Genomic DNA, 15,170 nt, shown 5'->3' with positions numbered 1-15,170 from the left:
CAGCTCCACCTCCACCACCCACCAATGCCAAAACAGGCAAGACCTCCCGCACTCAAGAGCTCCCCTCACCCACCACCACAGACATCAAAGCTAAGGGCCTTCCCTCTGTCTCAGAGCCCCACCACACAGCCACTGCCAGTGACCAGGCCCGCTCACCCATCAGTGAAGGCTCCAAAAAGCTGCCCCTGGGATCCTCCTCCAAACCTCAACCACTGAAGACTTCCACCTCCTCTTCTTCAGTGACCACCTCCCTCTCAAGCCCAAGCCTAGGAGCCTTCTCTTCCTCCCTAACCTCCTCAGGTGATCAGAGCTCGCCCACTGCTTTCATACCCCTAGTGAACACCCGACGCTCCCTCCGCAAGACTGCACCCCGCCAGGCCACCGAGCGCACCCCCAACTCAGCTGTGACGCGCGAGATGGTGCTGGAGGGCACTGAGCTACTCCGCGCAGCCATTTGCCGCAACTCTGAGCAGACGGGTAGTCACAGTGCTGTGCTGGAAGCTGGCAAGAACCTGTCAAAGTATTGCATGAGCTATGTCGACTCCATTCAGCAGATGCGGAACAAGTTTGCCTTCCGTGAGGCCATCAACAAGCTTGAGAACAGCCTGCGTGAGCTGCAGATCTGTCCTACCGCCACAGGGGGTGCTAGTGCACAGCAGGACTTCAGCAAGTTGCTTTCTTCTGTCAAAGAGATCAGTGACATTGTTCAGAGGTAGCGCACTACAAAATATTACAATGCCAATACACAAAACAAATACTGTACCTTACACTACCCTTTTTTTTTTTTTTTGGCGAATGTGCATGAACCGTGGTCTATACTAAGCTTATGATGGAGAGCTGACGGTAAAGACTGCTAGAGCGCAGCAGCAGTGTAGGTTCACACTACAACACACTCGGAAACACTTAAGCCTGTGGTTATTGGAATTTAAGGAATCTATCTAGATGGTGTCAGAGTTTTCAATATTAAAAAGCCTCAACTATGATTGAAGTCTCTCTAGGCCTTAACAAGAGGCTAGGGGCCACGTATTTCTCAACATGACTTTTCACCAATCATTTTTGAAATGATCATGTCTTATGTGTTTTGGTTGCTTTTTTCCCCCTTCATTGATGAGACTAGTAGAAAAAAAGGCACTGTTTGTGTGTTTCATTTTCCACTTGATGACAATGAGCAAGAACAAAACACTTAACCTCATATTCTTGTAGGATGCCTTCTAACACTTAAATGACATAGTTTCAATTGTCACCGGTAAGAATTAGGGAGGTTCTAGAATCGTTTCCAACCTGATGCCTCTGCCCTTTTTCACTGCTTTGTACCTCATCATCAATTAATGGCTGTGTGCTGACTGATGAAAATGTTCAGTGTTTTGTATGAATGCTTTTTTTTTTTTTTTTTTGCAGTATTTGCAACCATGTGTCAAAATAATGGGAACAAGCAAATGAGGCAGGGTGAGCCTCCAGCCTTCACCTTTTTACTTCACTGCACACTTTGGTAACAAATAGTGCCTTAAAATCTATTGGCAGAGCTGTTTAAAACTTGCCACTCTACAAGAGATACAGCTTTGGCTGAATTTTGCCAAGTGGCAGTGAATAACTGTTGTGATTTGTCATTGTTTGCCATACCAAAAAAAAAAAACACCTTTGACTCCAGTTTGTATCTGCCTATTGTTGTTGTCCTTAGACCAGATATTTTTAAATATAAGTTTGAATTAACTCTGCTCTACATGCCAGTCACCAAAGCCATCAGTAGCAGCATGCTGTTTGAGCTGTAAAGAGGGATAATGGACTGAAACTGTTTCTTGGACCACTGACGGGGCCTCTTTGCCTGAGAGAATTACCTTTGATGGAGAGTTTGTTAGATGGTCTAAATGCTGTTTCAGGGGCCTTTCTACCCCAGTAAAAAATATTTTCTGGGGGAAACACTGGACTGAAATGTTTATTGATCTGTCACTTGCTGTCTTACAAAAGGTTTAAGCAAGAACCGGACCATTGGAGTCTCAAGAACCCATGAAATTCCACTGTAAAATTGTACATTTCTTTAGTCTTTTCTGTATCTGACATTTTCAGTATTTGTGCTGTAGTTTTCTCACCCTATGTGCCCTGTCTGACTGCGATGCCTGGGGATACAAGTCAACTATAAGCTGCTTTGACTTCAATATGGTACTGTCAGTTTTGGCTTTTTTTTTTATATTCCTTTCCTTACCAGCCATACCACTATTCTACTTTTGTGTCTAAGCCTTTTCACCAAATTTGGAAACAAACCCTGCTTTCCTTTGTAAATATCTTTTCTTTTTCCTATTTGTTCTTCCCTCTCAGTGCAATTTTTGTTGCAATAAAAGACAAACAGTCGTGCTACTTGAAATACAGGGTCTCTAGTGTTCTTGCCACCTGTAATCTGCTCTATTTGGTCTAGACAGTTGCCGTAATTAATACTAAACCTAAACCACTTTCTCCATTTGAATCTCAGATGTTTATCAAAGCCTGTTGCTTTGACATTAAACAAGACAAACAGCAACAGGTTATGTATAATTTATTTTTGTCTAGAGTATTTTGTCATTAAAATCAAAATGTCAACATTTTAAAATCATATACACGCAAGAACGCATTTAAATGTTAGCACAGCTCCTTAAAAATTTATACATATGTACTTTTTATTGTACTTGTAGACAGACAAAAGCAGGAAGTGGTCAATTACGACTGCGAAGAGGTGGGACAGGAAAAAACCCAGCCCACCAACTTCCCACAATAGCAAACCAATCCCCACTCCCAAAAAGTTAAGACAGCGATGCAGCCCCCCCCCCATGTGGAGAAGCTATGATAGGATGAAAAAAAATATATATAAACAAAAGTGCCCCATTTTCTGCTCCACACAGAAATGAAAGCAATTAAAGTTGACAAATATTTGTTTGCACATCATCTCAATCCACTTCCTCGTCCCTCAACCAAGTGGCAAGTTCAGTAGTGTCCAGATGGGGTGGTTGGGGGTGGGGACGGTGTTTGTGTCTGTCCTTTACATACATTTATTAATAGAAACTATGTTACAGAATTTCCCCAAGCATGAATTACAGGCAACCCACTAGCACATCAACTGTACAGGTCTTGGCAGAGCCAGCAAATAAGTGTCTAAAACCCAAGTAGTAAGATCATCACCAACAGCTAAGAAGCAATATATACAGCTGTCCAGTCAGGGTATCGCTATGGTACAGAAAAATTATACTTAAAATAAAAAACAATTGGATTTGACAATGTTATGTTTTGGAAGTGAGAGCCATGCTGCTTGGTGTTGTCATACAAGACAGAGGAACAACTGCCCAAATGAACAGAGCTTTTCACTGCAGCTTCACATGAGATAAAAGGAGTGCTGACCGTTTGTACATCTGAAAAGTCCAACAGTAGTGTGAAGAGTAAGTGCAACAACACAAAGATTAAAGAGAAAACAATTACAATAAGGCAAGAAACAATGACATAAATGCTAAAGAATCTGTTTATATGAGCCAGGGGAGAGAGTTCTGGGGTCAGATCGGTGAGGAGGAGACGACTAGGTGCAAAAAAAACAATGTGAATCTTTTTGGGGGGTGGGGTAGGAGGGTTAAAGTGTCAAAAAAAAAAAAATCCTGTCCAATTTCTTAACACACAGACAAGCTAGAAAATACCTAATATTCCTTCCTGTTATATCCCCGAAAAGAGTTTTCCTTCCTCTCCTGAGAACATCAGTTGCCACATGTGGCAAAGGAGTTTGCTTTGTGCCAAGCAGCAGAAACAGAATTAAAAAGCCATAAGCAGGGCCGAGTCCCGCTGAAAACGCTCAGCCTCTGTCTGTGTGGCTGCATGATACATTATTTCATTGCCTTCACTGCCCAAATCAACCACGAGTGAGATATCCACCCACATCTCGATAAAATGCTGGACTGGTCAACCATGCAGGACTATGGGAATATATTTTAGATTCTAATAATGACATAAATAAGATTCTCATTCATACAAAACTGATCAGTGGTGGATGAAACAATGCAGTGTTTGCATGTAGCTATAAAAATCAAACATAAAAAAGTCAATTTATCATAATCGTATGAACATTACATCTATGTAAAGTGTCAGTAACCCAGTAACCCGTGTAATGTGTGGCGATATCTGTTACTACGACAAGGGGAACTAGACTGAACAGTGCAAGACAAGTAGAGGGGAGCCAAAGAGGAGAGTTATGGGACGACAACAAAACACAGCGACAAAGGAAGAAGAGGAGGGGAGAAATGTAGTCCACATAGCCCAGCTCAGTCTGGCTTAAGTTGATATGTCCCCCGTTCCTTCCCTCCGCAGTCCTGCTCTCATGCAGCTCCTGGGGCAGTGAGGGTAGATGAACACACAGAGGTAGAGGAATGGATGGAGGGGAGGATGGTTGGGGGAGGGTGGGCAGGACAGATGGGAGGGGGAGAAAGAGAGAGGAAGAGAGGATGAAGGGGGTTTGCTTGGTCATTAGCACCCGCAGCCTTCTCTCTGGGGCTGTGGTTCATTGGTTAGCCGGCCGCCTTGAGGAGCTGAGGGCTTGTGCTGGACCCCTGACTCGGCAGCATTCAGGTCCAGGCTACCATCTTGGATGTTCTGGTAGATCTTCTTAGCAGCTTCCAAGAAGGCATCCTCAACATTTTCACCTCTGAACATGGAGCATAAACAAAAACATAAGAAGCCAAATGGGAGGTAAAGAATGTCAGCAAAAGCATAATTCTACAGTCACTGACATGCTGTACCTGTGCAGACTTACGTTTTTGCACTGGCTTCCAGAAACAACAGACCTGTTGAACATAAAACAGACACGATGACAGTCTGAAAAACATTGTTCCAAGCTCACATACCTCACATTCTAAGTCCTCATTCGCCCCTTTTAATTAATCTCTGTGCTCACTTAATCCTTCCCCCAAGTCACCTTTACAATTTCCTCCACCTAAAACCCTCTTTCCTGTCTTCCCAACATGCGCTGTATGTGTCTGGCTCACCATTCTCCTCAGCAAACTGCTTCGCTTCCTCATATGTGACGTCCCTCTGGGCCTCTAAATCTGCTTTGTTTCCTATGAGAATGATCACCTGATGATACAGAAACAGGGAGAGTGAGATAAACCTAGAAACATCTCTTTGCTTCTCAAGAGATGAGCAAGCCAAAGCACTATAGGAAGACTTCCTAAAGCAGCTGTTGCACTACTCAGTTGCCTGTTTAGTTATCAATTGGAGAGATACACTGAGGAACTTCTTACAAGCACACTACTCAGCGCCACAAGGCAGCTGTGATGTAATTAGACCTGTAATACACAGAGGTAATGTGCAAGGTAGCTTCCTTGCTTTAGCAGAGTGACACACACTTCTCCTGTGGAACTGCTGCATGCTCAGCCTGAATCACTCTTTTTCCCCAAACCTTTTTATTTTCTGATTTTGTCCACAGTGACAGTGAGGTTCATGGGATATGGCTCTATTTCCAATGCACACAAAAGAGTAACAGGCAGAAATATTAACAATAGACTTAACTTGAATTTCTAGCTTACAGAAAGAGTCTTACATAACATTATGTTCATTATGTTTCCCATCCCAAGCAAAAAAACTGCAGAAAATAAAATCATTTGCAAACGCCGACCACTTGGCTCAAGTCGTGACTGGACCACAAGAGCACCACCGCATGGCAGCTACAAGATATTTCAGCAAAAGCAGCAATGAGAGAACAGCTCAGGCTAAAAGACTGCTGGTGCTTTTTCTCAGTGAAGAAACCATTTACATAAATACTACTTTAAAACTGTAAAGAGCAGACTGTGACAGAAACAATAACACAAGAATACACTAATACCACAGTAAAGTTTACCTTGTGGTACCATTTATCCATCAAAATGAGAAAAAAAAAAAACGGTTCCATAAGAAACACATACAACTGCATGAAAATAGGTTGATTCTTTTCTGTTTAAAACAACAAAACAAAACAAAACAGGCAAAAAAAACTTCACTTAAAATGGAAGTGGTGCTGTAACAGAGCCTGACTTTATGGAGGAACATAGAGCTCGGTAAATGAGAGCAGTATGATTCAGAGTTAATTATATTTACCAAGAAATCCATTTTGTTTTAAATGTACAGGGCTCTGTGGCTACAAACAGGCTCAAGACAAAAGAAAAGCAAGAATACGGTGCAGTGGAAGCAACAACAAGGGTGCGTTTGAACAAAGGGATGAAGCATGAGGAAAAGAAACTATACAGACAGAATAACAAAATGATGCTGAGTACTTACAGTATTGGGGTTGGTGAGGTTTCGAGCATCGGTCAGCCAACTGCTGAGGTGGTTGTATGTGCTTCTCCTGCATGACATCAATGGGGGAGAATGGTTACTGTGACAACAACATGAAGACAACTGGTCGAACTCAGTATGACCAAGTTCTACCAAACTGGTTTCACTGCACTGACACACTACACTATACCCTCTATACTGGAATGGGCCATATGCTACATGTACGAATGCTGAACTCCAGCTAACCATACAACTATCAAACCCAGTTACAGTATTTAAGTCCCACCCATTTAAGTCCAGCATATGAATAAGGAATTATCAGCTATGTGCTCATGGCAACCATGCATGACACAAGGAACACTCATCTTTGTCTTAGATTTTTGTCCATTATATCAGCAGGAGCTGTGGGCAGCCACAGTAAACAATTCATTAGTTTTTCCAGTTAAGGGCTTTTACTGGGGTTGGGTGTGGTGTAGACAGACATTCCACTAGTGAAACTGTTTGCTTGGCTGAACTGTTTATGTTTGTTCAGGAGGAGTCTGTGACCAGGGACTGCAGTTATCAGATGATTTCACTTCCTCTTACTATAAATAGAGCAACAGTTTATTTGCCACAAACATTAACACATAACAAGCATCCTGTACCTGGTGATGTCGTAGACCATGAGTGCCCCTGCAGCTCCGCGATAGTACGAGCGGGTGACGGCCCTGAAGCGCTCTTGTCCCGCTGTGTCCCAAATCTGCAGCTTGATCTTCTGGCCACTCACCTCAATTATCCTTGTACCAAACTCCACACCGATCGTATGGGGGCAGTCTGCCATGACTGGGGAGAGAAAGTGAGGCTACTGTCAATTCATTTTACTGTTGTTCTTTGCACACTTTCAATATTCACACGTTTTCACAACATGTTTTTGTTGCTACATACATTTCTCTGATCATCATTTGCAATGATTCCAAGTCTCATACTCCATGTATTTATATGGCGCCACTGCATGTCATTAACTTTGTCTCTTCTCTCCCTGTACCATTCTGCAGGTATCCCTGGCTCCAGAGCTGTACATTTCTGATGAGAAGTCACCAGCCACATTAACATGTCCAGTGTTTATTTGTTGCGCCCTGATGCTCATGTCCAGTGTTTATTTGTTGTGCCCTGATGCTCATCTTTTCTCTCTCCTCTATCCACAACCACTTGAGGCAGATGGTAGCCCTCCAAGAGTCTGGTTCAGTTAGAGGTTTCTTTTGTTAAAGGCAGTTTTTCCCCTCCTCAGTGTCACCAAGTTCTTGCTCAAAGGGTATTTGTTGGGTTTGTCTCGATAATATGATAAGCTCTATATCTTAATATGTAAAGTGCCTTGAGATTATTTGTGTGATTTGGCGCTATACAAATCAAACTGAATTGTAATGCTAAGTTTTAAATTAAGAAAAAGGTAGTGTATTGAAATTTTATTCTTCATCAGGTTGTTTAAACTCATGCCTAGCTTTAGTTTACAATAATGTTGTAATGTACATTTTGTGGACTGTGTAGTCTCTCTCATACACCTCAACATAAGCCAGCAGCAGGTGCATCAATAATTAATCGCAGTCTTTACAGTCATTTTACTCACAGTTGTCCAAATTCAAAGTATCAACACCCAGAACGCAGCAAATGTTTTTACATCTGACACTGAAAACCTTTTCTAAATTGGCCCTGTGTGCACGCAGGATGCGATCGTAAATGACTGAATGAGGAACACTGCATCTGGCCTGTTAATAGTAGCACTAAACAAAACAGAGCTGAATGGTAATGGGATGCTGCAGCTGACTCACACACAGAAGAAGAGCCTCTCACTGTTGAACGCACACTCGACTTCTATGCCACTGACTTCCGCTGGCATATAAAGAAATCTAAATGGCGTTAGACACTCCAGTTGAACCTGGCAACCTCACATGCATGGAGGGACACACACAGATGAAAATCAGTCAAAATCAGGGCAGCACTTACATTTCTTTTCTGTGAACTGGTGAAGCAAACATGACTTCCCTACTCCCATGTCCCCTGTGAAGAGAGAGAAACATGTCAACAATATACTCTCTCTCCAGTCTGCTCTTATAGATTCACTCACACACACACACCTATGAGCCTGAGGCAGGGAGTCTGACAGAAAAGGGGGATAAATAGTCCCAAGCAGTGGGTGTGTGTTTACTCATGGCTGTCTGTAAATGTACGCAAAAATATAAGCAGCAATTTGATTCCTGGAGGCCGCACATTAGGAAACTTGCCAGCAAAAGCAGAACATAAATTCTAATAGCTGAAAGGCATTTAAAATTCATTACACATCAGCAGTGTATGCGTAACCCTAACGCAGAGCTTCCATACTGGTGTCTTACCGATAATGATGTATTTGAAAATGTAGGAGTAGTTGTACGGTGCAGTGGCCATTGTGGCTCTGAAAGAGAGAAGAGGAGGAAGTTTAGACATGTTAAACTGTGAATAAGGACAAGTTCCTCCTTTCCAACTAACAAATAACAGCAATAATTTAATACAGATTTCAATGTTTTTTTTAAGATAAAAGTTCATTCTTTTAACTTAAAATCAATAACTACTGTGTCCTGTAACACCAGCCACATTCACTCTGCATTACTAGCATCAACATGAGGACTTATTTTGATTTAATTGATTTAAGTTATTTCTCCAAATGAATAAAATAATCACATAAAAATATACATTTGCGCTACTCAGATTTTAGACACAATTGTTTATCAAATATAGACTATAGGATACCAGGAAATACACACACACAAAAAAAATCTAATTTCAGCATGTGTGGTTGCAAACAAAAACACAAGATCTATTATATACACTTTCATTTCAAGTGGTCATGTAAGGCTCAGTGTTGTAGAAAGCATTAATCCTATCAGAGCCATAATAATTCAAGTACAGAGAAGCCCATGCTCGCTATATTACAGAAATAAAAAGACCATACTCCATACGAATGTGAATTAGCACAAGCTACACATTGTGTAAATCAGTCCAAGTTACACCATGAGTAACCATGACAACAGGTGATTAGCAAATGTTATGCAATTATAAATTTCCAAACTATAAATACGGTAGTAGTACTATGATTAAAACCATAAATATCATGTATGCCTGTTTCTCAAGATCATTAATTTTTAATTCCTGTGATGCAACAGTTAAGTCTATACAAATAGCCAAACATTAAACTGCATATTGATAATCTTCTGGTTGGAAACCAAGAGGTGCTGTGACTGCACTTCCTACACACTTCACATTTCTGCTTACATAAATAAAAGCAACAAAAAAAAAAAAAAAAAACTTGCATAGCCATGTGCTTTTAACATTTTGGTGATCAATGACAAGATGTTTTACATCCTATATAAAATATAAGCATCCCGACCACGTAAACATTCGCACAGATTTGTTCTACCAGTGTACAAGCTACTAATAATGATTAGGGTCAGAATTTACCACTTTAATAGTTGTTGTTTTTTTTTAACCATTACTCTTAAATGATCACCGATTCCCTACCCATGCATATAACTTTACAATACTTATATTAATACAACAAAAGTGATGAAACATCTGTTTTTAGAGACAAAATGTATGCTGAGATTTCACTTCTAAATTTAAGGATGATCAACTCTTTTACAGCTACTACATTAATCAAGATGTAATACACTAGGGCACGCATTTTAGTATACTATATACCCAACATTGCTCAATTTATAAATGGCATTTATCCACATCTCAACCTAGTACAAAATGGCTCAGGTGATGTGGTGCCGCAGTTTGTGTTATCACTGGAGCTAAAGCTACCTTGCTTCACATCTGAGTAATAAAATGTTTCCAAGTCTGCACCTCACTCCACCTATGCTATACCAATGTTCACTTGGCCTAAGGGAAAATTAAATCAAGTGTGCTGCATATTGTGCATAGTTCATAAAGCCTCTGAATACAATATTCAACAAAAACAAAGCTCTGCCTGATTATAAACACTGACATCTCTGAGGTTTAAAACTGTGACTGGCACTTACCGGCATGCTATGATATTATTACCATTTTGCCCAGAATGTGTGTCTTACTGAATATTAATTACACAGCAATCACGGTTTGTTATTCTTCACCTAAAATAACCTTAGGCAGGCATGTATACATGTGAAGTAATAGATAACAACAGATGGGGATGAAAACAGCCCCACAGTAAACAGTCAAGCACAACTCTACAGCAGCAACCGTATCACTCTGCTCTCTTCTCATGACAGTAATGCTGACTAATTTTACACGTAAAAAGCGTAGCAGTTACACGTACACAAGAATCAGCATCATAGGCTCAGAGATTTTAAAAGGCCCTGACACCTAGTGATGCCTCATTGTACACACTTCTCTCACAGCACATAGACAAGGCATGCATGCAGGGAAAAGCCTTCAGACTTACCACGCCATATCATCACTACTAGTAAATATAAAAAAAAACCTTCACACAAACACACAGCCAGCAGGAGATGCTTTTTTAAAATTTTTTTACTTGCTCAAATTTGGTCAGGCAGTTCTTCTCATGTTCAGTTTCAACATAAACAAATTTTTGCATTGCCATCTCCAAACATCAAGGTTATATTGTAGCTGTGACCATTAAAGGCTGCTTTATAATTAGATATCACAATGGTGCTGCAGCACAGCATATCTGAAGTAAATAATTCAGCCATAACAATCAGGGCAGGGGCATGACAATTCAGCACCCTCATGGTTTCTATGTCCCTGACAAGGACAGTCTGCCTTAAACCAGTGTTTTTCTCTGACCCGACCAATTCAGTGAACTGTGTTGCAGTTAAAGCAGTTCCTGGAAACTGAAATCAGTGTGTCACATCAGAGCCCAGTGCTGGTGTAATACGTCTGCATTTGCTGTTCAGTGACTATGTTTGATTGGCCAGATTCATGATGACACAACCAGAAGAAATGTGGATGTGATGTGATAAGAGGAGCTACAGAGATGCAACAAAAACAGAGCATGCAAGTAAAAAGATAAGGACTTCAGAAACAGGGATGAAGGGAAAAGTGACTTACAAAAGGGGCAGATTTTAAATAGCATAAAGAAACAGAATAACTGGGTGAAATAAAGGAGACTAATTTATTAGACAGGAAATTAAGAGGGCCTGCAAGGCTACATATCTGAGGATAATTTGAATCTAGGGAACTACAGCTTTGCTTTAATGAAAACTCTAAGGCTTGATTCACACAGACATGCACCCTGTGTTAAAACAATTCAAGAGACTGCATTGTTAAGGGCGTGCCATTTCATGAAACTGTGAGACAGTGACGTATGATTGGAGAAGCCAAAACACACGAACATGGTTGCTACTCACAAGCTTGTTTACACAAAAAAATACTTGTGCTGACTAGTAGCATAATTAAATTTTTCCTATCAGTCAGTGCATTAATTCTGTCTTATCAACATTAAGTCTGACTGATATGCCTGAAAGAAGTGCATGAAATGCATGAAGGTCCCACAGACTGATCTGGTGCCCAAGGTTTCAAAGTGAAACAGAGATCATGACAAGTCATACACAATTATAACAGTACTATACTAAAATGCTAGCATAATGTTTAAAGATCTTTTTTCTAGACTGCCTCCTGTCACATGACACTTGTATGGCATCATTCTCAGTGTGACAGTGTTCAGAGCTCTTGAAGGTAAGATGTTACAGAAGTCCAGCCAGTCACAAAATGTGATTTAGTTGTGATACGCAACCTCTTTTGTGCTCATTATATAGAAATAAACATCATGAGTGTCCATTAAGGAAAAGGCAAGTGAAGTCGGTGCGACCAGAATCCAGCCTCAGCACTTCTCCTTTAACTAACTGAATCACTCTCCAGAGAAACACCATCAAAGCCCTTCTCCCTCTCAACAGCCAGTTCCTCACAGAGTCAAAGATGCATGACTTATATGTAAATCAGAGCTGGGCTATCAGTAAATCATGACACATATAGAGTCACAGTGCCTCCATGATGTCCAGGCCCACTATGCAAATCATGTGACTCCTTGCAAGCCCTAAAAACAATGAGAGCATCACAACTGTTTACAGGCAAATCGAAGCACACTGTTACAATGCATAAATTTTGAATTTATGATGACGCATATTTATAACATAATCAAAACTAATAAAAGCAATGTTATGTTTACGATCACGCCTGTAAACATACAGAGAGCACCTGCACAAGAAACAGAAATGATGCAGCATTTTATGGTGGATAAAGACAGATCTATCCAAATTTGCAGCACATTTACGCATAAAAGGTCTAGTCTGTAGCCCGTTTACAATTCTTAAATTACATACATCTGTTTTTTAGAAAAGTAAAGCTAAAAAAAGAGGCTAGCACGCTGTTCGCTAAGGATTTAGCATCGGACCTTATGTCAAACGATAAGTTACAATACAAACGGTATTATCATCACCTCCATACAAGAAACCTGAAATAAAAGGCACAGCCAGCAAGCACAAAAAATAAACAAACCTCTTTAATTTGTCAAAGTAACATTATGCCTGCTCCTCGAAAAGACGGCTAGCATAGCTTAACAACCGGTACAATTCAAGGTCGGTTTGGTTAGTTATCTGTTGTTAGTTTGCACATAAAAAGCTAGCAAAATGATTAAGCATAAGAAGTACAATCTGACAGTTATTTGGCTGGTTAGCTAGATAGTCGTGTCTGATAAATATCATGGCCCTAAATTAGCTTTTTGGACAGCTAAGTTTGCGTTAGCTAGTTACCTGCTTGCTGACATAAATGGGTGAATTTTTCCAACAAATCATATAACGTTAAATCACAACACGTTAGCTTAACAGCACGCGAGCAATCGAGTAAATGTCATTAAGCCCGTATAACTAAGTCGGGAAACTAATTAGCACAATTTTACAAAAGTCACAAATACGTTACAGCACATAAATAGCACCTAGCGATAGCCTTGGCTAGTTTTTCAGCTAGCTGCGAAGGTTGGATTGCTGTTTATACATGGCCTAATTAGCTCGTCAACTCATATTTAGTCATCGCCGAGTAAGACCTTTTTCGGCTAAGTTAATATTATCTGACAACTGAATGGTAATATTTATTATACTTGGAAACCAGCGACAGACACAACCTAGTATTAGCCATCTGTTAGCTTTTCAATTAGCCAATTCTTGCAAACACGGACTAGCCTAACTGTTCACTTTGTTTCATAATTTAAATATTGGTCTCTCTATGTTTATTAGACACTATATATGTGTGACAGAGTATGTTCGAGTATTGCTCATTTTGTCTCCTTACCAGAAACTAAGTCTTTTGAGCCTTGTGATCTGGAGCTGTTCAGAGGAGGTATGCAGGTTATCCTGGCTCAAGTATGATCTGTCTATCCAAGATGGCTGCTCCTGGCACAGGGTTTCCTCCGCTGTATACAATGGGCTTGTGGCACAAAGAGCATCATATGCGGCGATTTGCGGTGTGAAGATCATTTGGTGGAAAGCAAACACTACACAGGTGTGTATACACTGTACTCTTAAACCACTTAATATTGATTATGTGCCGTAAACTAGCTTAGAAAAACTATATTAAACTCATTCTGAACGGTGAGTTTAGGCCTACCTAACACTTTGTTTTCAGAGAGAACTGGATCATTTTTATCACGTGTTTTATTGAACACTGGAGCTGGATAGAATCAGTTTGCTTAAAATACTGCTGTGTAAAACAGAACTGTTTTGCATCTGGCAATCTTACACAGATTGTACATTTTATACAGATTGGTAAAGGCAAATACACAATGTTTTTGTATAAGACAGGTTTGTGATAGGCTATACAAAACAAAGTGTATGTAAATAGGCCTACATAGTACTAAACCAGTCAAGGCCTTATGTGAAATCCTTGTGGTAAAATGAGCATAATAAATTAACCTAATGTGCTAGTGATCATTGACTTACCTTATATGACCATGTTATAGCCTAACAGACAATTATAATTCTGTATTATTCCATTTAGTGTAAAATTCAGCTATTACCATGTGAGTTTTACATATTTTCAAATGTACATAAAAGCACTTTTCCTGTAAGCTGGTGTACTGTTTAATACAGTTTACTCTGTTCACATGCAATTATGTGAATCACAAGCAATTCTACATTTGTCTTATTGTGTGTGGTATATGGTATTCAAAACCTTTTTTTTTTTTTTTGAAAAATGTGAAATTTTCACAACATTACATGCTTTCACGGTACAATATTTCTTACAATCGTACAAAGAAGAACCATATACAGTGTGCTTTTCCAAGTTTAGCTTGGAGATTTGGAAAGCAAACTAATAAAACAAAACCTTTTATCTTGCAAAGTAAATAGTCTGTGAGAACATACTGCACACACAACAATATCATCTCAAGACAGATATTAAACTGGTTAACAGAGAAATGGGATTTGTGTATTATGGATACAAGAGGGTCTAAACATTTGTGTAACTGAAGTCTGTGTTTTTGCATTGCTCATATGAGGTGTCTTTCCTGAAAGCTTTTTATGAAAAGACATACTTTATTACTCAAAATATTTCTTTCATTGTAGATGTTTTATAATTGCCCATATACCTCAAGCACTGACTGTATAAATTTATATACAGTCAGTTACTTCAAGCTACATTTGAGTACGTGAATGTGCACAGTAAACGTACTGATGACTGCAACCTGCTTCATCATTACTTTGATCAAACATATTCCCAGGGTTATTCTGCCATTGCTTTGACTGTAAGGCCAAGCTAACAATGTCACAAAAGCCACCATTTCAAGGTGCTCACCAGTAACACCATACTGAGTAAAACTCTCATTCAGCCCTAAATATGAGTAGCTAAAAGAAATTATGAGAGTTGCTAATATAAAATGTTTCTTCCATTAGTCCAGTGGTGTGTCTCCAAAGTGA

General features: G+C 39.9%; 2 protein-coding genes across 2 annotated transcripts in view; one reads left to right on the top strand and one right to left on the bottom strand.

Moving 5' to 3' along the window:
- abl1 (c-abl oncogene 1, non-receptor tyrosine kinase) overlaps nucleotides 1-3,609 on the top strand; it is a 32,723-nt gene extending 29,114 nt beyond the window's left edge. The window contains 1 exon segment of the mRNA XM_020600795.1: nucleotides 1-3,609. Within this exon segment, the coding sequence (XP_020456451.1) occupies nucleotides 1-716 (716 nt within the window). The 3' untranslated portion in view covers nucleotides 717-3,609.
- On the bottom strand, nucleotides 2,515-13,670 carry rab14l (RAB14, member RAS oncogene family, like). The gene is made up of 8 exons (XM_020600796.1): nucleotides 13,549-13,670; nucleotides 8,619-8,677; nucleotides 8,233-8,286; nucleotides 6,897-7,074; nucleotides 6,256-6,322; nucleotides 4,989-5,076; nucleotides 4,757-4,787; nucleotides 2,515-4,648 (listed from the first exon to the last, which is right to left on the bottom strand). The coding sequence occupies exons 2-8, from the start codon at nucleotides 8,668-8,670 to the stop codon at nucleotides 4,471-4,473; spliced, it is 648 nt and encodes a 215-aa protein (XP_020456452.1). The 5' UTR covers nucleotides 8,671-8,677; nucleotides 13,549-13,670; the 3' UTR covers nucleotides 2,515-4,470.
- Between the last annotated feature and the right edge of the window lie 1,500 nt (nucleotides 13,671-15,170).

Source organism: Monopterus albus, unplaced genomic scaffold (assembly GCF_001952655.1).
Source record: "Monopterus albus unplaced genomic scaffold, M_albus_1.0 scaffold49.1, whole genome shotgun sequence".
Classification (NCBI taxonomy): domain Eukaryota; kingdom Metazoa; phylum Chordata; class Actinopteri; order Synbranchiformes; family Synbranchidae; genus Monopterus; species Monopterus albus.
Note: the sequence above shows the minus strand (reverse complement) of the source record. Positions and strands in the feature narration are given on the sequence as shown.